This window comes from Anomaloglossus baeobatrachus, chromosome 7 (genome assembly GCF_048569485.1).
Source record: "Anomaloglossus baeobatrachus isolate aAnoBae1 chromosome 7, aAnoBae1.hap1, whole genome shotgun sequence".
Classification (NCBI taxonomy): domain Eukaryota; kingdom Metazoa; phylum Chordata; class Amphibia; order Anura; family Aromobatidae; genus Anomaloglossus; species Anomaloglossus baeobatrachus.
This window is the reverse complement of record NC_134359.1, coordinates 231,960,214-231,988,085: the sequence shown is the minus strand read 5'-3', so window position 1 is coordinate 231,988,085 and position 27,872 is coordinate 231,960,214. Positions and strand designations below refer to the sequence as shown.

The following is a 27,872-nucleotide window of genomic DNA, read 5'->3' as shown; positions in this document are numbered from 1 at the left end:
CTGTTCGGTGAACAGCTGGATGAAATTATTAAGGAAGCTACTGGCGGGAAGAGTACTTCCATGCCACAAACCAAAACCAGGAAACCTGTCCAGGGCAGGAATCAGTCGAGGTTTCGTTCCTTTCGTTCCTCCAACTGGTCATCCTCTAAGCCCTCGGCCTCGTCCACTAACTCAGCCAAGGACCAGAAATCCAACTGGCGCCCAAAAGCGCGTCCACAGAAGACCGCAGGAGGTGCTGCCGCCAAGGCAGCCTCCTCGTGATTATCTGTCCGCGCCAGCAACGTCCTTAGTCGGTGGCAGGCTCTCCCACTTTGGCGACGCGTGGTTTCAACATGTCTCCGATCAGTGGGTGAGGGATATCATCCCCCACGGCTACAGGATAGAATTCTCTTCCAGCCCGCCAAACAGATTTTTTCTCTCAACTCCCCCCTGCTCCAAGGCCGCCGCCTTCTCACAGGCTGTGGCATCCTTGCAGGCCAACGGAGTAATTGTACCGGTTCCCGCCCGGGAACGGTTCAGAGGTTTCTACTCAAATCTCTTCCTAGTTCCCAAAAAGCACAGGGTGGATAGAGAAGTCGGGTTAAATGCTGCGCTAGAAACCACAAATCCAGGAGATGTAATGAATTCTTTCCTTTATTAACACAGGTCAATGCGTTTCAAAGGCATCTCCGCCTTCTTCATCAGGACAAAGAAAGAAACAAACTGTTTCTTCTTTGTCCTGATGAAGAAGGCGGAGATGCCTTTGAAACGCGTTGACCTGTGTTAATAAAGGAAAGAATTCATTACATCTCCTGGATTTGTGGTTTCTAGCGCAGCATTTAACCCGACTTCTCTATCCACCCTGTGATTTTTACTGCATCATCGGGGCTGCGGCTGACCATTCTCTGCAAATATTTTTGCTATATGCCTACAAAGGAGTTGTGCCTGTCACAACTCAAACAGGTGAGTACCTGTCTTATCTCTTACACCCATCTGTATATCAGATAAAACCCTATTTGCGCTTCTTGTTTCCACAGCTTTGTTTGATAGTTCCCAAAAAGGACGGTTCCTTCCGGCCCATCCTGGATCTCAAGATTCTCAACAAGCATGTTCAGGTGCGGCATTTTCGCATGGAGTCTCTGCGATCAGTCATTGCCTCAATGACCCAAGGGGATTTCCTGGCATCCATCGACATCAGAGATGCCGATCTGCATGTGCCAATTGCAGTTTCACACCAGCGTTGGCTACGTTTTGCAATCGGAGAAGATCATTTCCAATTCGTGGCTCTCCCCTTCGGGTTGGCCACAGCTCCTCGGGTGTTCACCAAGGTCATGGCAGCAGTGATTGCGGTCTTGCACCTACAGGGGTTGGCAGTGATCCCTTACCTGGACGACCTTCTAGTCAAGGCTTCATCCAGCGTGGACTGTCAGCGGAGTGTCTCGCTCACTCTCGCCATTCTAGCCCAATTCGGGTGGCTTGTCAATCTTCCCAAATCCACTCTGACTCCGACCCAGAGTCTCATGTACCTAGGGATGCAGTTCGAGACTTTGCCGGCACTTGTGAAGTTGCCCTTAGTCAAACAGCAGTCCCTCCAACTGACGGTGCGCTCTCTGCTGAGGCCCCGCCGTTATTCCCTCAGGCGCCTGATGCAGGTGCTGGGTCAAATGGTGGCGTCAATGGAGGCTGTTCCCTTTGCCCAGTTCCATCTGCGTCCCCTGCAGCTGGACATTCTCCGCTGTTGGGACAAGCGGCCTTCCTCCTTGCACAGGTTAGTGGCTCTGTCGCCACAGACCAGGAGCTCTCTTCAGTGGTGGCTTCGGCCCCTCTCTCTGTCCCAGGGGCGCTCCTTCCTGGCTCCGTCCTGGGTGATCCTCACCACGGATGCCAGTCTATCCGGCTGGGGAGCGGTATGTCTCCACCACCGAGCGCAGGGCACTTGGACTCCGTCCGAGTCAGCCCTTTCGATCAATGTGCTGGAAACCAGAGCCGTGCTTCTGGCTCTCCTAGCTTTTCACCATCTGCTGGCGGGCAGGCACATCCGAGTCCAGTCAGACAACGCGACAGCGGTTGCCTACATCAATCACCAAGGCGGGACACGCAGCCGCCTGGCAATGTTGGAGGTACAACGCATCCTTCAATGGGCGGAGGACTCAAAGTCCACCATATCCGCAGTCCACATCCCAGGCGTGGAAAACTGGGAGGCAGATTATCTCAGCCGTCAAACCGTGGACAGTGGCGAGTGGTCCCTGCACCCGGCAGTTTTTCAGTCAATCTGCCGCAAATGGGGCACTCCGGACGTGGATCTAATGGCATCCCGTCACAACAACAAAGTTCCTGTTTATGTGGCTCGCTCCCACGATCCTCAGGCATTCGCCGCGGACGCTCTGGTGCAAGACTGGTCCCAGTTTCGTCTGTCCTACGTGTTTCCCCCTCTAGCTCTCTTGCCCAGAGTCCTGCGCAAGACCAGAATGGAGGGCCGTCGAGTCATCCTCATTGCACCGGACTGGCCCAGGCGAGCTTGGTACCCAGACCTGCTCCATCTGTCCGTAGAGGTGCCGTGGCATCTCCCGGACCGTCCAGACCTTCTCTCACAAGGTCCGTTTTTCCGCCTGAATTCTGCGGCTCTCATATTGACGGCGTGGCTCTTGAGTCCTGGATCTTGACGGCTTCTGGTATTCCTCCTGAAGTCATCTCCACTATGACTCGGGCCCGTAAGTCTTCCTCCGCCAAGATCTATCACAGGACTTGGAAAATTTTCCTGTCCTGGTGTCGCTCGTCCGGCCATCCTCCTTGGCCATTCTCCTTGCCGACCCTTCTGTCTTTTCTACAGTCCGGTCTGCAGCTGGGACTGTCCCTCAACTCTCTCAAGGGACAAGTCTCAGCTCTGTCAGTGCTGTTCCAGCGGCTTCTCGCCCGGCTGGCTCAGGTCCGCACCTTCATGCAGGGCGCGTCTCACATCATTCCGCCTTACCGGCGGCCCTTGGATCCCTGGGACCTTAATTTGGTTCTCACGGTTTTGCAGAAACCCCCCTTTGAGCCTCTTAGGGAGGTTTCTTTGTTTCGTCTTTCACAGAAAGTGGTCTTTCTGGTGGCCATAACTTCCCTCAGGAGAGTCTCCGATTTGGCTGCGCTCTCTTCGGAGTCACCTTTTTTGGTTTTTCATCAAGACAAGGTGGTTCTCCGTCCGACTCCGGACTTTCTTGGTCTCTCCTTTCCACCTTAACCAGGACATTACCCTACCTTCCTTTTGTCCGGCTCCTGTTCATCGCTTTGAAAAAGCGCTGCATACTCTGGATCTGGTGCGTGCTCTCCGGATCTATCTGTCTCGCAACGCTACTCTTAGGCGGTGCACTTCTCTTTTTGTGCTAACCACAGGTCGGCGCAAGGGCCTCTCTGCTTCTAAACCGACCTTATCCCGTTGGATTAGGTCGACCATTTCGGACGCCTACCAGTGTTCTCAGGTGCCTCCCCCGCCGGGGATCAGGGCACACTCGACCAGAGCTGTCGGTGCCTCTTGGGCTTTCAGGCACCAGGCTACGGCTCAACAAGTCTGTCAGGCTGCCACTTGGACTAGCCTGCATACCTTTTCAAAGCACTACCAAGTGCATGCTCATGCTTCGGCAGATGCGAGCTTGGGCAGACGCATCCTTCAAGCGGCTGTCGCCCATTTGTGAAGTTAGGTTATGCCTACTTCTTAGTTTTCTGTTTATTTCCCACCCAGGGACAGCTTTGAGACGTCCCATGGTCTGGGTCTCCCAAAGGAACGATAAAGAAAAAGAGAATTTTGTTTACTTACCGTAAATTCTTTTTCTTATAGTTCCGTATTGGGAGACCCAGCTCCCTCCCTGTTGCCTGTTGGCAATTTCTTGTTCTGCGTGTTATCACCGACTGTTGTCGTGGACAGAGTCTCCGGTTGTTCCGGTTCTTGCTCTGTTTTTACTTGTGGGTGGCTATTCTCCTTCAGCTTTTGCACTAAACTGGCTGAGTCTGCTCGTCAGGGGGTGTATAAGCTCAGAGACAGGCTGTTGTTTAACTATAGTTTTCTTATATGTTTAATTCCGTTGTAATGGTGATTGAACCATCATCTTAGTGAATCTGCTTGTTTTTGATTTAAGTGAAATGAGACACATATATGGAAATTTGAGTAACATAATTTAACTAATTAATTTAATATGCAGATGAGATAGGTGGGTCAGTCACAAAGGAAGTAATCCACTAATTGTTTGTATATATATGTGTGTGCATTCATTCAATCTATAGATGTGAAAAAGGCTCACTATTAGCCGAAACGCGTTATTTTACGCCTGTATGATATGATATGTAATAAAGTATAAAAATATTCCAGAAGATTTGGAGTGCCGGTCCTTTGTATTAGTTATAGAATGCATCATATACACCAAGCAAGACAGAGGACAGTGATCGCAAAGATAGTGGAAGCGCCAGATCAAAACCAGCAACGCAACTATTGAAAGGGACCGTCGAGCAGGTGAGTAGGTAACAGATTCCCTTTAAGGCCTTGTGCGCACTAGACAGAATTTCCCACGTTTACCCGCGGATTTGCTGCATGTTTCGCTGCAGAAAATGTTCATAACATCTCTGCAGTGATTCACCAGCAAATCCTATGGTGAAAAAAAAATGCTGTACGCGCTAGGCGGATTTTGACAGCTGCATGTTTTGCTGCGGGATTTCTGCAGCAAAAACAATTGCATGTCACTTCTTTTCCGCAGGTAGCTGCGAGACTGGCTACCGGAGGAATCTCCAGTTATGCCAGGCCTGGATTCCGTTACCTGAACTAAACTCCGGAGCTGTCACCTGAGCTCCGGAGTGCAGCGTAGACTAAACTGCAAGCGCCGAGTGATTGATTCCCCAGCAATTGCAGTTTAGTTCAGGCTGGGCTGATCTCCGGAGCTCAGGTGACGGCTGTAGAGAGGCCGGGCTGCACTCCGGAGCTGTCATCTGAGCTCCGGAGATCAGCCCGGCCTGAACTAAACTGCAATCGCCAGGGAATCAATCACTCGGCGCTTGCAGTTTAGTCTAGGCTGCACTCCGGAGCTCAGGTGAGAGCTCCGGAGTTCAGTGCAGGTAACCACGGACAGGCCTGGTATTACTGGAGATTCCTCCAGTAGCCAGTCCGATGCTGGCTGCGGCATTTCCGCAACAAATCCGCAGCAAAACGCAACAAACCACATGCGGATTTGGATGCAGATTTCGGTGCGGTATTTTCCCGCAGGTGCGGAAATCTTACTGAGCCTCCGGAATTTTCTTAAGAAAATTCATTTTGCACATCGCTCATGTCCTGTGGCGCTAACCTGTGCCTATAACCGAAGACTGGAAGTCAGAAGTTATGTCACAAGCTCCCAATGCATCTCTGAAAACCAGAACGAGGTGCGTGTATTGATTTGTGACCTCCAGCGCTCTCCAAGAACAGTAGAGCTGCTGGCAGGTCACAAATTGCCAGAGGCCGACCAGAGTGACGCTGGAAACTGATTAAGATGGTAGTAGGTGAGCATAGTACAGGGGACAGGAGGACTTACATTTAAAGCATGACTCCAGCTGTGAAATAAACAAAAAAAAACCAACACTGGAGTGGTGCTTTAAATACATGTTTATTATTGCCAATTTCCCCTGTAACTGGGGCTGCCATATTAGCAAACTCAGTACCCGGCAGCATCTGCTCCCTATTGGCCCCCAGCGTCGCATGATCACAAGGATGGGATGTGGAAGCGCTGTTATACAGCACTTGTTCAACTCTATATATCCAGCAATTGTGAAGGCACAAATGGTGGAAAATCTTTTCCGTGGGGGGGGTCCGGCCAGCCAGTTCTATGCTTCTACAGCTGCACAATATTCATGCAGTGACTTTCTAAAACATTATTGGTTCTGACTGTCTCTATATATTACGACATTGGGTGGTCTGCAAACACTTAAATGGGAACTCCATTATTACCTGCCGATACTGTAAAATAACAATCATAACTACTTGACTGCCCCCAGTCCTGATTACCGCTGCCTGTGTCCTCGTCAGGCTCCTTATCTTCTCTTTTATTGGGGGAGCATGGGACTGCTGCAGTCAATCAGTGCCCATTGATTGTTCACAGTGGTGACGTTCTGTCTGATCTAAGCGAGAAAACCTACTAGGACTCTCTCCTGGCTCAGACGACCTGTGACCACTGCAGCCAGTCGGTGGCGATTGCGTAAATCTGTAACATGACACGGCCAACAGAAAAGGAAGCTGGGACAACGATGAGGGAATGGCAGGGAGTATGTGTTTTTATTTCTGACCACCATGCACTGATTTGTAAAATGAAAAAAGTTGTGTATTTACTGAACTATTTTTTCATAACCTGCTTTTCGGTACAAAGCATAAATAACTTGTCTTTCTAATTTCTATTATCAGATGGAAAGCGAGAGCTGGTGCTAGAGAGCAACCCCAAGTGGGAAGCTTTGAGTGAAGTTCTGAAAGAGATTGAAGAAGAGAACAAGGACAGTGATGCTGTAGGAGGGCCGGGTAAGATCGCGGTCTGCAAAATCTGACGCTTTTATTTTATGTGCACATGCAGCTTGGAATGGATTAAATAGGTGACAAATGTGGAAGAGACCTACAACAGATAGGTTATGCTGCAAATATTATAGACAACAACATGGCCTCAACTCCCATTATACACACACAATATGCAGAAGCAGTGTGTGAAAAATTAAGTACCCTCCTACTGCTTCCACGAGAACTATAGGGAACAGGTCAGGTGCAATATGCACCTAGACCCACAGACAGTTCTGGGTACATATTGCTAATCCCTGCCTAACTGTCCCTGTACCTAGTAGTATACATAAAGAGATCTTTAGAAAAAGTGTTTCTAAAGATCCTTTATGAGATGCTAATGAGTGCTGGGATTAGTCGCAAGGGCTTTCAGTCTCCCGACTAGCCACCCTCTTACCATGTTAGCACGCCCACAGGGGAATGCTAATATGCTATTCAATGCCCCTTGCCCAGCGTCGTCAGCCATGACACATGTACCTGTGTCTGTTGTCACCGCCTCAGACGCCAGGTCCAGGGTCCGTGCACATGATCAGAAGTCCCAGCACTTACAGTCATGCACACTATGAAGTCGGGTGAACGTGTCCCGGATTCAGAGAGGTCTAGTGCACATGAGTGGAAGTGCCAGGACTTCTGATCATCCGCCTTGAGCCTAAACCCGGTGTATGAGGTGGTGACAAGGGACACAGGTAAGGGCTTCACTGCTGATAGCGCAAGGCAGTGGGCATTGAATAGCGTGTACACACGCCCCTGTGGGTGTGCTGACATGCTAAGAGGGTGGACTAGTCTGGGGACATAACGCCCTTGTGACTAGTCCCTGCACTCATTAGCATATAATAAAGGCTCTTTAGAAATACTTTTTTCTAAAGATCTCTATCTATGCTAATAGATACAGGGACGGTTAGGCAGGGAATAGAAATATGCAACCAGTACTGCTTGTAGATCTGGGTTTATAGGCGACCTGATAGGTTCCCTTTTAAATGGATCATGACATCAGAAAATGGCCTATTACCGTATTTTTCGCTTTATAAGACGCACCTGATTATAAGACGCACCCCCAAATTTGGTGAAGGAAAAAATAATTTATTTTTTTTTTAATGTTAAATGGGGTCCATCTTATAATGCCAGTGTCCGTCTAACAAATCATATAGGGTATATGTCCCTCATAGCCCCCCATCCTAAAATTAGCCCCCTTAATCTGGATATGGCCACCTTATATTGAATATAGCCCCCTTGTGCTGGCACACATTCCCCTGTGCCGCCTATTGCCCCCTATGGATTGCACACATTCCCCTGTGCTGCCTGTGGCCCCCTATGGGTTGCACACATTCCCCTGTGCTGCCTGTGGCCCCCTATGGGTTGCACACGTTCCCCTGTGCTGCCTATGGCCCCCTATGGATTGCACACGTTCCCCTGTGCTGCCTATGGCCCCCTATGGATTTCACATGTTCCCCTGTGCTGCCTATGGCCCCCTATGGATTGCACACGTTCCCCTGTGCTGCCTATGGCCCCCTATGGACTGCACACAGTCCCCTGTGCTGCCTATGGCCCCCTATGGATTGCATACGTTCCCCTGTGCTGCCTATGGCCCCCTATGGATTGCATACGTTCCTCTGTGCTGCCTATGGCCCCCTATGGATTGCATACATTCCCCTGTGCTGCCTATGCCCCCCTATGGATTGCACACATTCCCCTGTGTTAGATATCGCCCCCAGGCTGCTGCCCATAGTAAAATAAAACACTCTTTCCGTACTTCCTGCAGCGCTGAACTCCCTCCTGTCTCCCTCCGTGCTTCTGTTCCTCCACTTCCTGGTTCTTGGTGCCGGTCATGTGATCGGCACAGCAGAGTGAGATCTCTGCCTGCCTGATCACAGTGGAAGCAGGGACACCGGGGAGAAACGCTGGAGGAGGCAAGTAAAGCTTTTTTATTTTAGGATGAGCAGCAGCATAGGGGCCATATCTAACACAGGGGAGGCATGTGCCATCACAGTGGGACGCAGGCTCATATAATATGCACCGTTGCCCCAGCCCGTCACTGCGGTGCGGTTTCAGCACCACGGTGATGTACAGCGGCTGTGCATATTATATGAGCGGGAGCAGGAGATGTAACGCTGCCGCCCGCAGCGTTCACCTGCCCCCAGCAGTGCTCCAGAGCGTACCCTGCAGTGTATGTATATATGTATGTATGTATGTGTGTGTGTGTGTATATATATATATATATATATATATATATATATATATATATATATATATATATATATATATATATATATATATATATATATATAATAAATAATATACATATATACATATATATATATATATATATATATATATATATAAAAAGTATACATATATACACATATATATATAATGTGTATATATGTATATATGTATATTATTTATATATATATATATATATATATATATATATATATATATATATATATAATATATATCTATAATATATATATACACACACATCCCCTCCCCCCCGTATATTCGGCTTATAAGACGCTCCCCCTACTTTCCCCCAAAATTTGGGGGAACAAAATTGCGTCTTATAAAGCGAAAAATACAGTAATTTAATCTCAGTCTTCTGCAGGAAATTACGTGAGAATTACAATGAGATTTGTTGTTACACTGTGTGTAATTGTTTTGCTATAATTGTCAAGTAAAATCTTGCCTCAGTGAGTAGAAAAAAGTTACCCCGAGTTATTGGGGTGTTACAGTATACTGGCCGAGTCAGTGAGTCTCGATATGAAGAAACGTTTTTCTCTTTGATTGATTGATCGCTTCAGCCAGATAACTTCAGAGCTGACGTCTTTGAAATTACGCTCAGAACGCCTCTGTGATGTGCAGCGAGCTAAAGTGTATACGCCTCGCCAAGCTCAACGCCCTTAATGGAGTCCTGAGCCTAGAATATGCAAGTGTCCACACTAGATTTCAAAGACGACTGTGCTGATGTCACCTGGCGGGAGCGATTCGAGTGAAAGGATGTTTCTTTAGACCATGACTGTGACTTGGCCATTGTACGTGAAGACTCAAGCTATCGGTTTTCTACTTACAAAGGCAAGTTTATACTTAAGTATATCAAAACCACTACAAATATAGTTTAGCTACAAACAGTGTAATTATCATATACCTGCATGCAGGCATCTGGGATTAACTTACTAGGTAATATATTGATAATATTTTATTCATTTATATAGCGCTGTTAATTCCACAGTGCTTTACATACATTGGTAACACTGTCCCCATTGGGGCTCACAATCTAGAGTCCCTATCAGTATGTCTTTGGAGTGTGGGAGGAAACCGGAGTACCCGGAGGAAACCCACGCAAACACGGGGAGAACATACAAACTCCTTGCAGATAGTGTCCTTGGTGGGATTTGAACCCAGGACCCCAGCGCTGCAAGGCTGTAGTGCTAACCACTGAGCCACCGTGCCGCCCATTGATTATTGATGTCACGCTTCCTTTATGAGGGTAAGTAGCAGCCTTTTGCTCATAATCAAATGCCCTTGATTGTTAATTAGCAAGTGATGTCTGTACAGAGTAGTGTAAATAAGTGGTGCTATATACACAAGTAAATAAATAAGTATGACCATCTCTTTTCATGGCTGTGTTCACACAATTTTTGCCTCAATCAAGGTACAACGGCAACCTTTTTGCCTTGATTTTGGAAAATTGTGCCAAAACTGTGTGTTTTGCACTGTGGCCATAACGTATGAGCGTAGAAGAAGCAGTTTGCTGGTCTGGAGCACTCGGACATGTGTTAACACAATGCCGAGGACAAATGATATCAGTAATGATCTCAGAAATAATTGTTGCTCCCATCAGTCCAGGAAGGACTATCAGGCCATTTCAAAACAATTTGGATTCCATGATATTACATTCAAAAAGATTATTCACAAGTAGAAACATTCAGGGTAGTTGATAATCCTCTCAAGGATTAATGTCTCAGTAAACTCACCCCAAAGTCAGACTAAGCAATGCTCAGAGAAATTGCAAAAAAAAAACAAGAGCTACAGCTCAGGCTCTAAAGGCCTCAGCTTGTAAAATATTCAAGCTGAGGCCTTTAGAGCCAAAGCTGTATCTCTTGGGTTTTTTGGAATTACTTTTGAGCATTGCCTAGTATGACCTTGGGGTGAGCTTCCAGGGACATTAAAGGGGACGTGTCAGCTGCAATATGCACCCAGCAACACGAGCAATTCTGTGTGCATATTTCCAAACCCTGCCTAACTGTCCCTGTATCTAGTAGCATAGATGAAGAGATCTTTAGAAAACGTATTTCTAAAGATCCTTCATGATATGCTAATGAGCGCAGGGACTAGTCGCAAGGGCGTTATTTCCCCCAACTAGTCCGTCCTCTTAGCATGTTAGCATGCCCACAGAAGCATCCCACAGGGGAAGTCCCAGCACTTCTGGTCATGCGCACTATGAAGCAGGTGTACACGTCCCGGCTTCAGAGAGGTCTAGTGCGTATGACTGGAAGTGCAATGACTTTTGATCATGCACACTGACCCTACACTAGCGTTCTGAAGCGGTGACAACAGACACAGGTACACCGGTCGCCACCGATGATGCTGGGCATTGAATAGCATGTTAGCAGACCCCTGTGGGCTTGCTAAGAGGGCGAGACTAGTGGGGGAAATAACACCCTTGTGACTAGTCACTGCGCTCATTAGCATATCATAAAAGATCTTTGAAATACTTTTTCTAAAGATCTATAAATCTAAAGATTTATCTATGCTGCTAGATACAGGGACAGTTAGACAGGGATTAGCAATGTGGTTCTGGGTGCATATTGCACCTGACAGGTTCCCTTTAATTCTTGGGAAGATTAGCAACTATCCTGAATGTTTTCCACTTGTGAATAATTTTTTCACTGTAAAATGATTGAGTCCGACTTGGCAGCCTGGGTAAAGTTTGCAATGGTGCATCTGAGCAAGCTGCAGCACCTCTAGAACAATGTCTTTTGGGCAGATGAGACTAAAGTCGATATTTGGCCATAATGCGCTGCACCATGTTTGGTAAAAGCCAAACACACTGTATTGGCACAAACCTCTCATACTAACAGTCAAGCATGGTGGTGGCGGGGTGATGAGTTGGACTTTTTTTTAGCCACAAGTTATTCAACCCAATTTGAAGATTAGAGCTTATTAGCAAAGTTTCTGCATTTCCAATTTTCATGTGACTCTTAGGGGTATTTTCCCTAGAGTTTACTATTTAAACTCTTGGAAAGTGCATCCATATATTAAGGTTTGAGAACCTAATATACTACGAAATCCTAAAATCGTTCCTCCTTTTATTGTGTCCTCGCACTGCAGTTTTCAGAAACTGTTTCCTTCTTAAGTGAATTCTCTATTCTGACATCTGGCACTAAGACTAAGGCGGGCTTTGCACGTTGCAACATCGGTAACTATGTGTTACCGATGCTGCAGCGATAGTCCCGCCCCCGTCGCACGTTAGATATATAGTGAAAGCTGTCGTAGCGATTATTATCGCTACGGCAGCTTTACACGCACATACCTGCCGTGCGACGTCCCTCTGGCCGGCGACCCGCCTCCTTCCTTAGGGGGGCGGGTCGTGTGGCGTCACAGTGACGTCACACGGCAGGCGGCCAATTGAAGTGGAGGGGCGGAGATGAGCAGGATGTAAACATCCCGCCCACCTCCGTCCTTCTCATTGCAGCCGGGAGGCAGGTAAGGTGAAGTTCCTCGCTCCTGCGGCTTCACACACAGCGATGTGTGCGGCCGCAGGAACGAGGAACTACATCGTACCTGTCGCTCCCCCGGCATTATGGAAATGTCGGAGGCTGCAGCGATGATACGATGACGACGATTTTGCGCTCGTTCATCGTATCATCTAGGATTTACACACTATGACATCGCAAGTGACGCCGGATGTGCGTCACTTTCGATTTGACCCCACCGACATCGCACCTGCGATGTCGTAGTGTGCAAAGCCCGCCTAACAGTGAGAAGTTATATTTTTAGCATTAACCTGACAGAGTGTTATGAAGTGCAAGATCGCATATCCGCCTTCTTCTGGCATGTTTTCCCAAGGAGCGGTGCATTATTTGTTTAAATATCTGCAATCAAGATCAGTCCCATTAAACCAGATTGAGAATAAGACCGAATTTCTGTAATTATGTGCTCCACCTCTGATCTGTCTTGGAGGTTATGGCTGACATGCCTATGGTATCTTTGGATCTCGTTTCTGTTCAGTATGTACTCAGATTTGTTGCATAAAAGATTTATTGTGGGAATTGGGAAATCCAGAATCCGAAGCAAATTACAGACGTTTTTGCACAGGAGCATCGGTGGGTGACTGTAGTTGTGGGGTTTTCTTCTTTGTTTTGTTTTTTAATGCTTTGCTGCTTTTCAGAAATCAAATCAACAAGCAAATCGGCATCAAAATCTGCACTGTTTTTTGTTTTGTTTTTTTTATTTTCCTGCAGGATTATGTGTATTTGCTCTGACCAACAGCAATTTATCTAGATGAGAAGTATCAAAAATGTTCATGACCTCACAAAAGATTTTCTCATTTTAAGATGACACAAACATCTCACGGAGTCAGTGGGGCTATTCACATCTGTTTTTTCCACTGACCCATGTGACCGACCTGAAACAAAAAAAAAATAATAAACCCCCACATTTCGTATTGTCCATTTTTGCAAATCGTACTTAAAGTGCTACTCCAGCATTTTATTTTGTTTATAGCGCTGGAGTGGCGCTTTAAATCTAAGCCCCATGTGCTATACTCGCCTTCCAGCGGCTTTACCTTTCACCGACGCCTCTCCAGTCTTGTGGCACCATCTTGTGACAGTAACTTCTGACTGTCTGGAAGTCAGAAGTTATATCACAATGTTAATTCATGTCTATGAGAGCCAAAATGAGGCTTTCATAGAGATGCATTGAAGAGTGATCTACAGAGCACTCCATGAAATACTGTAGCAGCCACTGGTCACAAATTTCCAAAGCCTGATGGAGAGGCAGAGGTTGAAGTCACAAGGAGGTGAGTATCAGAAAGTTGTTAGGGGACTTGCTTTTTTTTTTTTTTTTTTTTTTGCACCACTCCAGCTGTGCAATAAAAAAAAACACGCCGAAGTGGTGCTTTATGTTCAAAGAAACACTTCCATCAACATTTTTTATCATCTTAATATATTGCAATCATATTATATAGCACTGTGTACTTACACTTGCTCATTTTGCCTTTCTACCCAGTTAAAGCCTCTCTTTTTCCATTAGGTATATGTCAACACAAGATTAAAAACTGACTAGCTGAATCCTTCTAAGCTCTATGTAGAAACAGGAAGTCTCTTTTCCTTGTGAGTCATCACTACAAAGTCTCTGGCAATGGGAAGGAGCTGAGCAGCTGGGTTGGGTAATGATTCATACAGGGACAAGAGACTTCCTCTTTCTACATAGAGCAGAGAAAAGAGAAGAATTAACTGGGTAGAATGGCAAAATGAGAACTTTTAAATGCACAGTGCTATATAATATGGTGATTGCAATAAGATAAAACTTTGATGGGAGTGCTTCTTTAACTATTAGTCTGTATGGGGAAAAAATTATGAACTGCACACTGAAGCTACACGTATACTGCTATTCACGGAAACAAAAACATCACCAGAATGAAGGTGGATACAGCTGTAGTTTCTATTTCCCAGCCAGCTGAAGGAAGGGTGGCCAGAAATGGAGAACTATTGATTATCTCCAAGCACTATGGGTAGCAGTAGCATTACCAAGAGGAGAGTGCTCAAACAGCATGGCGAAATAAAAAATATATTACAAAATGTACATACATAAGATGCAATCATTATATTGGTTATTTGCTCTTCACATTTGAGAAAAAAGTGAAATACTCCAGTATATTTCAAACTGGTAAAACTCTTATAGGAAATGTATTCACATTTGTCGCCTTCCAATTTCTAAATTGGATTTGGTCATTCTTTGTAATATATTTGTCGTTTTCTTCCTTTTTCAGGCCGAGTGCTGATTTGCGCCAGTGATGACCGTACCTGTGCCCAGCTAAGAGAATATATTGCAGTGGGGGCTGAAGCGCTGTTGATGAGACTATACAACAAAACCTTTGGGAAGGACGAGAAAGCTGCTGAATTGTGGCTGAAAAACCGAAAAGCTGGCAAGAAAAAGGATCTGGGTGCAAGTGGGAAAAACGCTCGGGCAAAAAAGGCTAAAGAAGGAACAAGTAAACAGAAAAAAAATGCAAAGACGACAGAACTGACTTTAACCCAGATGATAGGGAAAGGTGGAGAAGATGAGGTGGGGAAAGATCAGGAAGACCTGTTTAGGCCGGAAAGTGAGAGCAGTATCGAAGAGCCGAAATATGAAGACCTTCAGTTGAACTTGCCTTCAGACTGTTATTACGGCATCTTAAAGGAGCCCCTCACTGTCATCCATCCTTTGCAAGGCTGCACTGACCCTTATGCACTTACCAGGGTGCTGCACGAAGTGGATCCAAGATACGTGGTCTTATATGATGCAGAGCTCAGCTTTGTGCGACAGCTCGAGATATACCGGGCAAGCAAGCAGAAGACATTGAGGTGTGTATGAGACAAAAACGATCAAGACAATTGTGAATACTTATTGTGGCCAAACAGTTCTTGAAAGTCCAACAGACCATGTATTGACCGACATCCATTGTGCAGGGTATATGGAAATGAGCAGTCTTCTATAGGTTTGCTGCTTGCTAGAATACTCCATAGTTCACGCTGATGACATCCTTTTGGACAGAAAAGGGAATTACAGCTCATTTTGGGCATAGGTGGAGTTTTGGGTTCTTTAAGAGTTATTCTCTACATTCCTTATAAATACGGTAGTTAAAATTGCAAAATACTTGTTAAAACCAGCAATATACTTGTAATTAAACATCCTTTCCATTCTTAGGAAAAGAGGGATTTTTAATTGTATAGTTTACTGCAGGTTGCCTAGGTTACCGACCACCTTTGCAGTTTTAGCGGCAGCAGGTGTCTTAGTACAAGAGCCTAGCGCTGGCAAATCTTTTTGTTAAAGGGACTCTGCAGGTGTTTGCAATGTAATCTGCAAACCGAGAATTCATCCCTGGGTGTCTTATCTTAGTCTGCTTTTTTTTCCTGAGATGTTAGTTTAAAGCTGGGGTCACACATAGCGACGCAGCAGCGATCACGACGGGCGACCTGACCTTATCAGGATCGCTGCTGCGTCATTACATGGTCGCTGGTGAGCTGTAAAACAGGCAGATCTCACCAGTGACCAGCCCCCCAGCCAGCAGCGACGCGTGGAAGTGATGCTGCGCTTGGTAACTAAGGTAAATATCGGGTAACCAAGGAAAGCACTTCTCTTGGTTACCCGATATTTCCTTACTTACTAGCGTCCGCCGCTCTCACGCTGCCAGTGCCGGCTCCCTGTTCCTTGCACTCCTAGCCAGAGTACACATCGGGTTAATTACCCGAACCCGATGTGTACTCCAGCTACGTGTGCAGGGAGCAGGGAGCCAGCACTGGCAGCGTGAGAGGGGCGGACGCTAGTAACTAAGGTAAATATCGGGTAACCACCTTGGTTACCCGATGTTTACCTTGGTTACAGCTTACCGCAGGCTGCCAGAAGCAGTCTCCCTGCTCACTTCAGTTTGTCGCTCTCTCGCTGTCACACACAGCGATGTGTGCTTCACAGTGGGAGAGCAACGTCCAAAAAATGAAGCAGGACATTCAGCAACGACCGATGACCTCACAGCAGGGGCCAGCTTGTTGCTGGATGTCAAACACAGCGACGGGACGTCGCTGCTTCGTCACAGAAAATGGTGACTTAGCAGCGACGTGGTTGTCGCTGTCGCTGTGTGTGACACCACCTTAAGCATCTTATCCTTATCATTAGTGGGTTTCAGCAGCCCATGAGCTCCAGTCCAACTCCACCCCCCTCTGTGATTTAGCAGCTTCTGTCTATGGAAATGTGCACTGAAAGCCTGGTGTGGGCAAGGACAGCTCTTCCGGCTCTGCTACATGCAAAATTTAAAATCTTTCAGTGTTAGAACACCTGCACACAGTAATCTAAGTGATACATCGTTGAACTTGGGACCTCTTTGTCTACATCATGCTGCTCTTGGATGAGGTAGCAAAAACTGTTGACAGATTTCCTTTAAGAGCTTGCAAGTGCTGCTCTGAAGCTACACTTTCAGATCTCCGTATCCTGACAGCTTAATTTTCCCTGCAAAGGCAAAACTATGCCTTTGCTTGCAGCATGAGAGAGCGAACGGTTGTGACCAGTTGAAATGTACTGCAGGTCCGAACTGTGAATCTTCAGGAATGCAAAAAAACAAAACAAAAACAAAAAACGGAAAGCTGGGAAGCATGGGAGCAGTACACTACTGAAGACTGAACATGAGATCACCCTTTATGTACATTTACTATTATTATTATTGTTTGTATTGTTGTTATTGTTGTTTGTATTGTTATTATTGTCGTTATTGTTTGTATTGTTAATATTGTTACTGTTTGTATTGTTGTGGTTGTTTGTATTGTTGTTGTTTGTATTGTTGTTTGTATTGTTTTTGTTGAGGTTTATATTGTATTTTTCCATCTTTATATTTCCCAATTCTAGAGTTTATTTTCTGATCTATGGTGGATCCACAGAAGAGCAGAGATACCTCACTTCACTCAGGAAGGAAAAAGAAGCCTTTGAGCAGCTGATTAGGTAATACCAAGACAATTAACAAAGGAAAACTTGTCTGAGGCCAAAGTAAATGGAGATATTGGAAAGTGTTAAAATCTCTGGCTGAGGCCCACTCGCTAAATTCATGAAACTGCATTTAATTTATTGTTGCTGTCTAATATAGAACAGTTGTGCCTTCCTGCCAGCGTGTGTCACTATTCAAATGATTTCCATAGAAAAGGTATTACTGTGCGTAAAGTGCTCTGTGTACTGACGGTATATGGAGTGCATAGCGTAATATCACTAAGCAATGTGAGAACGCTGATTTTAAAGTGGTAAAATAATCAATGCATGTCTTATATTTCTGTTGAAAACTAAGTTATAATCAGGCCTTGTAATCCAATATAATTGCCACTATAACCTATTATTTTGGGAATTATGTGTAAACTAACCATAAGTCAGTTTAATAGCGGGGCATTTTTACTTTTTTTGGGGTTATGTGAAAATACACGGGTTTTTTGTTTTGAGCATTAAGAGGAAAGTAAGAAACTAAAGGACCTATTAGACAGGAAAAAATGTTAATGATGGCAATTGATGAGAAAATAGTTATCACACAGTTATCATGCGTAAAAACGAATTATTGCACAAGCTAATATTTGCTCGAAAGATCGCCTTCGGATCAGATGAGTTTATCAACTGGAAGTGACGCTGCGGCTGTCACTCACTTCCTGTTGCAACTATCACTCACTTCCTGTTGATTGCTCATTTGGGCCGAAGGTGGGGAGAGAGAAGCCGGCAGTGATTGGACACAGGCTCCCGAGACATCACAATGTCCTGTGAGCTCCAAACCGAGGTTATCGACAGCGCTGGAACAACGCCAGAATGGCAGGCGAGTACAGGGTCTCTTATTTTAACCGGGGAAAACAAGTGGAATCAGAAGGAGTTATCCTATTAGTGGACAACCCCTTTAAACTTCCAATACACATAGAAAATAGTCTGGTGTTACCAAAATCATTGGGATTGGCCAGCTGTATCCTTATGTGTAAGACCACTTTAAAGAATGATCTGGGATCAGAAGGTCACAGTGTATAGTTGATCACAGATCCTCTTTAGTGCCTGCTCGTCGTTTACACAGAGTTGGAGCTCATTTAATTCCATCTGATAATACTGAAGGGATTAAGGTTTCCTTCTATCCCGCAGTGATCTAACAGATAGTTGTAACCTCAGCTGCAACCATTCCTTTCTGCTATAAATATCCACTTCTCACTTCTCCCTATGTCGGCCATAGTTCATTCTGTACTGTCCACTTTGAAGGAGCCTGTCTCTGGAGAAGCTTAGGTGTGCGCTTCTGTTGCAGCTTAGAACTTCCTGCTGGAGAAGCTGTGGACTGTTATTTGTTGTCTTTCCCCACCTGCTTGTCTTACCTTCCTCATGTCGTGTTATTGCAGTGGCGTGACTAGCGTCTTGCTGGCCTTCACTAGTCAGGGTGAGTTCAGGGCCAGCGAGAGCCTAGGCATGTGACGGTGCACAGAGGAGGGATGGGGGGAGGTCAGTTGTTTTCTGCCAGAAATCCAGCTAACAATGTTGTAAAACCAAACAGGCATCTATACTGATGTAGATGACAGAAGGTTTTATCGCTCAGCAGAGTGCATATTCTCATAAGGTGATTTTTACACTTAAATTAGCTTAATGGTGACTCAGATCAATGGGGCTTGTCACATGGGAGAATGTCGCTAGCTCATAAAAGTTGCTGTACTAAGAAGAAACAAGTGCTGCTGGGAAATGTAGTTTTTAGCATATAAGAATAAGGTCGCCCATTCTGCTGTGTGACGCTGGATGCACAGAGGGGCGGATAGAGCTGAAAAAAGAATGGGATTTTGGGAGTAATCTGTGAATTGATATCTAATTAGAAATGTTTATTTTTTAAATTTGAGGAAACACACATTCTTAGCAGGTGAGGTGTGCAACATTAATATATTTTATAACACACTATGAAGAAAAAAACATGGATCGCACATCCCAAAAAATACAATGATCTAAAGCCGTCAGGCAAAAAATTAAATAGAACATGGGGTTCTTTGTTACCATTCTGATCAGATTGTATTAAGCCCACTGCATCGTGACGGCGAACCTCTTGAGTGGGTTCCGATTCTAAACCTTACAGTGCGGCACTGTGCACTAACCACTGCTGCAGCGACTAAAGCTCCAGCAGGGCAGGTGACCTGGTGCCTCACAGTGCCCATGCTGCAAGGCGAAGCCCCCGTGGCTCCAGGCACCACCGCTGCACTGACACGACACCACCACAACAGCGGCCAGCACACTGTACCAGCACACAGTGAGAGGAGCTGTGCACTCACCTCCCACTGCTTCCCATATGTGAACTGGGAGCAAAAAAGGCTGACGCCTTTGCACTCTCCTGCTGATTAAAATCACCTGTGCCAAATGGGGGGAGTGCAGATCCAAGAAAAAAATGATTTTGCTCAGCAGGAGACTGCAAGAGGGGTCAGCCTTTTTTGCTCCCAGTTCACATATGGGAGCCAGTGGGAGGGTGAGTGCGCAGCTCCTCTCACAGTGTGCTGGTACTGTGTGCTGGCCGCAGTTGTGGTGGTGTCTTGTCAGTGGGGCGGTCCGGCCTGGAGCCACGGGGGCTACGCCTTGCAGCATGGGTGCTGTTAGGCACCAGGTCACCTGCCCTGCTGGCGCTTTGTCGCTGAAGCAGTGGTTGGTGCACGGTGCCGCACTACAAGGTTTAGAATAGGGACCCACTGAAGAGGTTCGCCGTGACGTGGCAGTGAGCGTAATACAATCTGATCAGAATGGTAACAAAGAACCTCATGTTCTATTTAATTTTTTGCCTAACGGCTTTAGATCATTGTATTTCTTGGGATGTGCGATCCATGTATTTTTCTTGATAGTTTGTTATTAATATATTTTATCTTTTATCTTGTATGCTTTTAGGGAAAAGGCCAGCATGGTGATCCCCGAGGAAAGGGAAGGGAGAGATGACACAAACTTGGATCTTCAGAGAGATTCCTCTTCTGCATCAGATGCCCCCGATACCCGCAGAGCTGGTAGGTAGTGTGAGATCCCATTACTGCTTTTCAACCACTGTTCTTGGAATGGTAAATGTTATTTAAGCCGATTACTTTCGCCATGTAAACACAATCTAAAAGCTTTTGTTCTCGGGATAGTTATCTCATATTTTCAACAATGAAATCTCAAGTGCAAATAGCAGAAGTTCTACAAAAGAATTTTAATGTCCTCTTATCACCAGCTTTTTGTTGCAGGTATAGTATTAACCATTGCAGTCTGGCTCAATTATGTGTACGTTAAAATCCTTAAGCAGGCAACACAAACATTACTAGTCATCAATAGTCTCCGCCAGTCAGGAACTGTTTTTTTTTTTTTGTTTTTTTTTTAATTTAGGGGAGTGAAGGTGAGGCTTGAAGTATCAAGTGACTATGCCAGGAAAAAGAACTAGAACAGTTTATCCGAGGGGGTGAGCCATGTCTCTCACTTACACTGATCTGATATTGATGACATATTCTATCTAGGGATAGGCCACCAATATTAAGCATTGGACAGCTTCTTTTAAAGGGAGCCTGTCACCAGATTTTTCACTATTAAACAAAAAGTGTCACCTTCTGCAGCTCCTGGGCTGCATTCTATGAAGATGCACCTTGTTCCCTGACTCCCCTTGCAGACCCCAAAAATAACTTTAGAAAACATGACCGTTAGGTATGCTAATTACCTGTGTTGGCCAGATGGGCGTGCTCTCTTTCGGATTCTGTCCCCCCTCCTGCCGCTGTTCGCTGTCTTCCTTTCTTGATTGACGTGATGACGCCTTTGTTATCATCCTCGTTGCTCTTTCAAATTTCGCGCCTGTGCAGTCATGTCTGATTGTGCAGGCGCAGTTTGCTCTGCCATATCGCGGGCAGAGCAGAAAACATAGGTGCTCTCGCGAGTTCCGGTGAGCCAAATGCACAGGCACGAGGATTAGGTCGGGAACAAGGATGACGCAGTGACGCCATGCACAGCGCCGACCATAATCTCGCACCTGCGCAAATAGCTCACCGACGCACCTCATCCAGCACCACGACTACCCACCCCACAGTGAGTACCCTGGTCCCCTGCACCCGGCTCTCCCAAATAACTACCAAAACCCTGAGCCCGGGGGCCTTCCCTACCTGTGGAGGGACTGACAATCTGGCTGCTTAGCCCCATCTGCCCCGGTACTCCTTACAGCAGCGGCGTTACTCCCATTACCGCAACCCGCAGGTGGCGTCACAAACTTATCCCCTGTAAATACACCCTTTATACGGATCAAAGTGTCCGCCGAGCCCGGGTACGGACCCCCCTTGAGCCACGATCCCGAATCCGAGCAACCCGACTAAGACCGGGGCGGCACATAACCACCCCCTAGCATTGAGTAACAGTCAGCTCAGCATTGCATTTGTTTTCATACCTTTTTATTAAAATAAGGTTAACAGAATAACATTAAATCCACACAATCAAGATATTGTGCGTAGCATACCATTATTTGAATACATGTGGAGATCTATTGTATGAATACATCTTTTTTTTATCTGGGGGGGTAGAGGTATAGGAAAAGAGAAGGGAGGGGGAGGTAAAGTAATTACTTTATTGGGGATGAAAAAGGGGAGGGGGGTGGAGGCAAGGAAAAACAAGGTGAAGGGGGTATAAATAATATTTAATTATGTAACAATTTGTATAAAACTATTCCAGTGATCCCATCTTTGGTAATAGGAGGCAAAGGCATTGTTAATGGTAGCAAAGTACTTCTCGAAATTGTTGTGAAGAGAAGTAGTCTCTACGACCTCAGAGATAGTGGGCACCGCAGGTTTTTTTCCAATTAGAAGCTATAAGATTTCTAGTAACTAGAAGTAAATGACTTAGGATGGGTTTATATATAGGGTCAAATTTTTCCAAATTAAGTGAAAGCAGGGCCATTTGGGGAGTTATCTGAATTGTGGAGTTAGTAATCTGATTAATCAGACTAGAAATATTTTCCCAGAGACTCCTCAATCTGGGACAATTCCAGAAAATGTGGAGTAGAGACAACATTGCATCTGTACAGAAGCGGCTGTTTGTCAGGGCTGGAGAACAATTACAGCCACTGCTCCCTATGTACAGAGTGGTGACTAAAATCCCTATGACTGAAAGTTAAAGGGAACCTGTCACCACTTTTTTGGCCTATAAGCTGCGGCCACCAACACCGGGCTCTTATATACAGTATTCTAACATGCTGTATATAAGAGCCCAGGCCGCTGTGAGAACTTAAACACTTTATAATACTTACCTAACGGTCGCGCGGTTCGCCAGATGGGTGTCTCAGTTGTCCGGTGCCGGCGCCGCCTCTTTTGGCCATCTTTATTCTCCTCTAGCCGCGGTGCATGACGTGTCCGACGTCATACACACTTGCCGGCATTCAGGTCCTGAGCAGGTGCACTTTGATCTGCCCTGAGCAGGGCAGATCAAAGTATTGTAGTGCGCGTCATGCACACAGGCTTCAGATAGAGGAGGCACCGGAGAACGGAGACGCCCATATGACCCAACTACGTGACCGTTGGATAAGTATTATAAAGTGTTTTTTATGTTGTCACAGCGGCCTGGGCTCTTTTATATACAGCATGTTAGAATGCTGTACATAAGAGCCCACTGGTGGTGGCCGCTGCTTATACACCAAAAAAGTGGTGACAGGTTCCCTTTAAAGGTTGACGGAAGGAATTAATTTCCTCACAATAGCCAAGATTTCAATGGGTCAACTGCGCACTTTTAGAACAGTTTATCTGCACGTTAAAAGTTTTGGGGTTTTTTTTATAACAGGTTACCTTTAATTTATACATACATGTCAAGAAAGATTAACAGTAATGGCAAAATAAGGAGATTTAACAAAAAATTGCTCTACAATTGTCACGAGAGTTGTCATCGTGTCTGTGAAAGATAAGATTGTTGGTCACATATACTGCTTATTAAAGAAATATAATGATCAGTTCTGCAGATACTTTATGTGACTATACAGCATGGTATTTCTATATAATATCAGTTTTATATGGGGAACTACTGAGAAGTGCGAACATAGATTCTCCAAGAAGGTAAGGTCTCTGGGATCAAACTGTGGAAAGATTGGAGCTCATTTCTCTGCAGTTTCAAAAGCACAAGAAATGTATTAAAACTTCTCTATATTTTAGATCTTCTGCAACTTGGAAGTGTAAGGGGTTGCACAGGATTAAAGAGATATGGAAGCTTTCAGCCAAAAAGAGTGCCTTACCTGTCCATTGGTTGTGTGTGGTATTGCGGCCCACTCATCTAATGGACAGGGTTTCTCTTGTTTCGGGGGGAAAAAAAAGCAGCCAAGTTATATTAATTCCACAATGACTCTTTTTAACATTCAGTTAGTTGTGCCAAAATACTTACACTATTAGTCACTATGGCACGTGTAGTCAACTCCGTATGTGGTGCTGCACTGAGGGGCGTCCAAGCTAAGAAACTACCAAAACGAATGGTAACCTACCTTCCATACTTGCAGAGATATGATTTGAAAAAAACTCACTTTGAGTCCAATGGATCCCATGCGATTCATTAAAGGTTGATATTTCCACAGTATAATTGTCTTGCTTTTTACCTTTAGTGCATATGTCATTCTAGTTCTTTGAATTTTAGGAGGCCAGAAGCAGAAGAACGTGCAGCACAACATCATTGTCGACATGAGGGAATTCCGTAGCGAGCTACCATCTCTGATCCACCGGCGCGGCATTGACATAGAGCCTGTCACTCTGGAAGTGGGAGATTATATTCTAACGCCCGACATATGTGTAGAACGGAAAAGCGTCAGTGACCTGATTGGGTCATTGAACAATGGACGTCTCTACACGCAGTGCGTTTCCATGAGCCGATACTACAAGCGACCTATACTTTTGATAGAATTTGACCCCAACAAGCCATTCTCCCTCACATCTCGGAGTTCAATCCACCAGGAAATTTCTGTGAATGACATCACCTCAAAAATCACCCTTCTTACGCTGCACTTTCCTAGGCTTCGTATTCTGTGGTGTCCATCACCTTACGCCACTGCGGAACTGTTTGAGGAGCTAAAGCAGAACAGGCCACAACCTGACGCCGCGACTGCCATGGCTATTACTGCAGACTCGGAAACCATCCCGGAATCTGAGAAGTATAATCCAGGCCCTCAGGACTTCCTTCTAAAAATGCCAGGGGTCAATGCCAAAAATTGCCGAGCTATAATGAATCATGTAAAGAACATAGCAGAACTGACAACCCTACCTCTAGAGAGATTGTCTGAGATCCTTGGAAACTCTAATACGGCAAAACAACTTTATGATTTCATTCACACGTCTTACACCGAAGCAGTTTCCCAAGGGAAAGCAAAACGCTGAGATGTCTGTGTATATATCCCATCTATTAAGGAAAATTTAATTTATTTTTTATACTTGTAATTGCTCCTATTTTCCATCACAGAAGCGTTACTATAGATAGTATGCAATTGCATGGCAATGAAATTAGGCTTTAGGATTAGTGCCCCATTATCATTTTGTCTACTCTTTACTCAGGGAGCATCAATTTGATCAATGATGAATTAATAATTTAATATAATTAAATAAATGGGTTTTAAAGCCCCCTTTTATGTGGCCATATTTTTTTAAACAAACCATCAATGATTTGTAAAATGGACTTAAGTACTTAAAGGTTAGTTAAACCTTCCCAGGTTTTTTGTTTTTTTGTCATTAACTTTCTAGTCTTCATTAACATTTTTTCTACCATTTTTTTGCTGTGCCATGTCTATACTCTTCTTTTCAAAATGGCTCTAGCTCAGTGAGATTAGATTGCGACGTCTGTGAACAGCAATTTTCTAGTCTTTCCACAGATTCTCAATGGGATTTAGGTCTGGAGTTTGGGCTGTTCACACAAGTGAATATGCTTTGATCTAAACCATCCATTGTAGCTCTGGCAGGATGTTTAGGATTGTTGTTCTGCTGAAAGATGAACCTACTCCCCTGTCTCACGTCTTTTGCAGCCTCTTAAGTCCACATGTACCCAGTGAGTATTTGGTGAGTTTTTAATATCAGTATTTGTAAGCCAAAACTAGGAGTAGGTAAAAAAAAAATGATGCAGAAATGGTGCCTGTGTTTCTAATATACTTTTCCACTGACTCTTCCACTCCTAGTTTTGGCTTACAAATAGTGAGGTAAAAAACTCCCCAAATGTTTAGTGTGTACATGACCTTACAGGTTTTCCTTCAGGATTGCCCTGTATTTAGCTCCATCCATCTTCTCAAGTCTGACCAATTTCCCTGTCCCTGCTGAAGAAAAGCCCTCCCCCCCACCACCACTGCATAATGCTGCCACCACCATGTTAGACTGTGGGGATGGTGTTTTCAGGTTTATGTGCAGTGTTAGTTTTCTGCCAAATACAGCATTTTGCATTTAGCCCATAAATTTCTACTTTGCTCTCATCTGACCAGAGCAGCTGCTTCCACATGCTCGCTGTGTCTCCTACATGGCTCTTTTCAAACTTCAAGTGAGACTTCTTATTGCTTTCTTTCAAAAATGATTTTTCTTCTTGCTAGTCTTCCATAAAAGCCAGCTATGTGGAATATACAACTCAGGGCAGAGTCACACTGGCGTATGATTCTCGTATTGCACTCGGCCCCATCTAAGGCAATACTGCAGCTTAGATCTGTGAGTTTTTCCCCAGCCCTAATTGGACCATGGAAAAAAAATCGAAGCATGCTGTGATTGTCTACGAGTCTCTCATCACTCGCACCTATACAAGTCTAGAGGTGTGAGTGAAACATCGGACTACACTTTGATGATATCAAAGTGCAGTGAGATATACACACAGGCTGACATTGGAGGAGATGGAGAGATTAATTCCTCTCCTCCGCAGCTGTGATCCAATCGGAAGATCGGATCACAGTCTGATACTCTGCTCTCGCATTGCATGCAATACCCTAGTGTGACTTCAGCCTAATAGTTGTCCTGTGGACAGATTTTCCCACCTGAGTTGTGGATCTCTGCAGCTCCTCCTGATGCTATGGGCCTCTAGAGTAATTCTCCAATTAGTTCTCTCCTTTCTTGGGATATCAATTTAGGTCGACCAACAGGTCGTGGTATATTTGCAGTTGTGCCATACTACTTCCATTTTTGGATGATGGATTGAACAGAGCTTTACAAGATGCTCAGAACGTGGGCTATTATTTTTTTTTTTCATAACGTAACCCTGCTTACTCTTAACAACTTTTTCCCTGACCTGTCTGGTGTGTTCCTTGATTTTCATGATGTAGTTTGAGCACTAATGTTCTTAAAAAAAAAAAACAAACAGCTGTAGTTATTCTGAGAATAAATTACACACAGGTGGACTTAATTTACGAATTAGGTGACTTCTGGAGGCAATTGGTCACACAGGATTTTAATTAGGGGTATCAGACTATAGGGGCTGAAAACAAAATTTCAGGTTATAATTTTAAAATATTTAGAAAACCATGTATCATCTCCTTTTACACTTCACAAATACTTATCACATAAAATCCCAATAAATACATTTGTGGGTTTAACATGGGAAAAAAAGTATATCGGATGGGAATACTTTTCCAAGGCACTCTGTATAGGTTAAAAAAGACAGGTATATGTCCATCATGTACAACCTTCCACCAGTTATACATTCTCTATCAGATTACTTATAACCCACGGTACCATTTGTTGTGAGAAAATCACCCAGACCCTTTTTAAAAGCTGTCATAGCGTCTGCCATTGTATATGTATATAATATGCATTATATGTATATAATCTACATGATCATTTTCTTACAAGGGTGGTTAGTATATGGTAATATATTAATAAAAAATGTTGAAAATACCAGTTGTGCTTTTTTCTTTGTCGCTCCATTGGGAGACCCAGACAATTGGGTGTATAGCTTCTGCCTCCGGAGGCCACACAAAGTATTACACTTTAAAAAGTGTAACCCCTCCCCTCTGCCTATACACCCTCCCGTGCATCACGGGCTCCTCAGTTTTATGCTTTGTGTGGAAGGAGGCACACATCCACTCATGCATTCTCATTTTAGTTATATCGGTTGGAAGAAAAGTGGGCCCCCACGGGGCCCCCGGCATGTTCCCTTCTCACCCCACTACGTCGGCGGTGCTGTTAAGGTTGAGGTACCCATTGCGGGTACAAAGGCCGGAGCCTCATGCCGTCTCCTTCACCATCCCTTAGCGGCTCTGGGAGAAGTGGGATCCTGAGCGGTCATCCATTCACTGGGACCATGCTCCCTCCGCAGCCCCTGTGGGAATCTGTCGGACAGGAGTCTATTTATCCTCAGGGACCGGGCCCTGCATCACTAAGGTACTCTGTGTCCCCATGGGGGATGTGCATGGAGCGCCTTCATCCCGGACGCTGCAGCAGCTGCTTATTGGTGACGGCCGGCGGACTTCCGCGCCGACCGCGCCTGCTTGTCGGCCGCGGTCTTAAATTTAGTCCCCGGCTTCAATTGCGGCCTAGTAGCAAAACTCCCGCCCCCGGGCCTGTCTATCAGGGGTAAGGGCGGGACTGCCGACCTGACGTCGGATGTGAGGGCCGGAGCATCCTGTATGTTTCCTCCCCCCTCACTGATCACTGTGGGGACTCCAGATTCCCGCACTTTTCTAGCGCCGCCCACGGCCCCACTC

The 27,872-nt window shown here is 45.3% G+C and overlaps 1 protein-coding gene across 1 annotated transcript in view; it reads left to right on the top strand.

Moving 5' to 3' along the window:
- LOC142245323 (DNA repair endonuclease XPF-like) overlaps window positions 1–27,050 on the top strand; it is a 68,725-nt gene extending 41,675 nt beyond the window's left edge. The window contains exons 7-11 of the mRNA XM_075317951.1: window positions 6,377–6,487; window positions 14,508–15,084; window positions 17,117–17,209; window positions 20,126–20,238; window positions 23,852–27,050. Coding sequence (XP_075174066.1) covers window positions 6,377–6,487; window positions 14,508–15,084; window positions 17,117–17,209; window positions 20,126–20,238; window positions 23,852–24,585 — 1,628 coding nt within the window. The 3' untranslated portion in view covers window positions 24,586–27,050. The remainder of the gene's footprint in view (window positions 1–6,376; window positions 6,488–14,507; window positions 15,085–17,116; window positions 17,210–20,125; window positions 20,239–23,851) is intronic.
- Window positions 27,051–27,872: the final 822 nt, after the last annotated feature.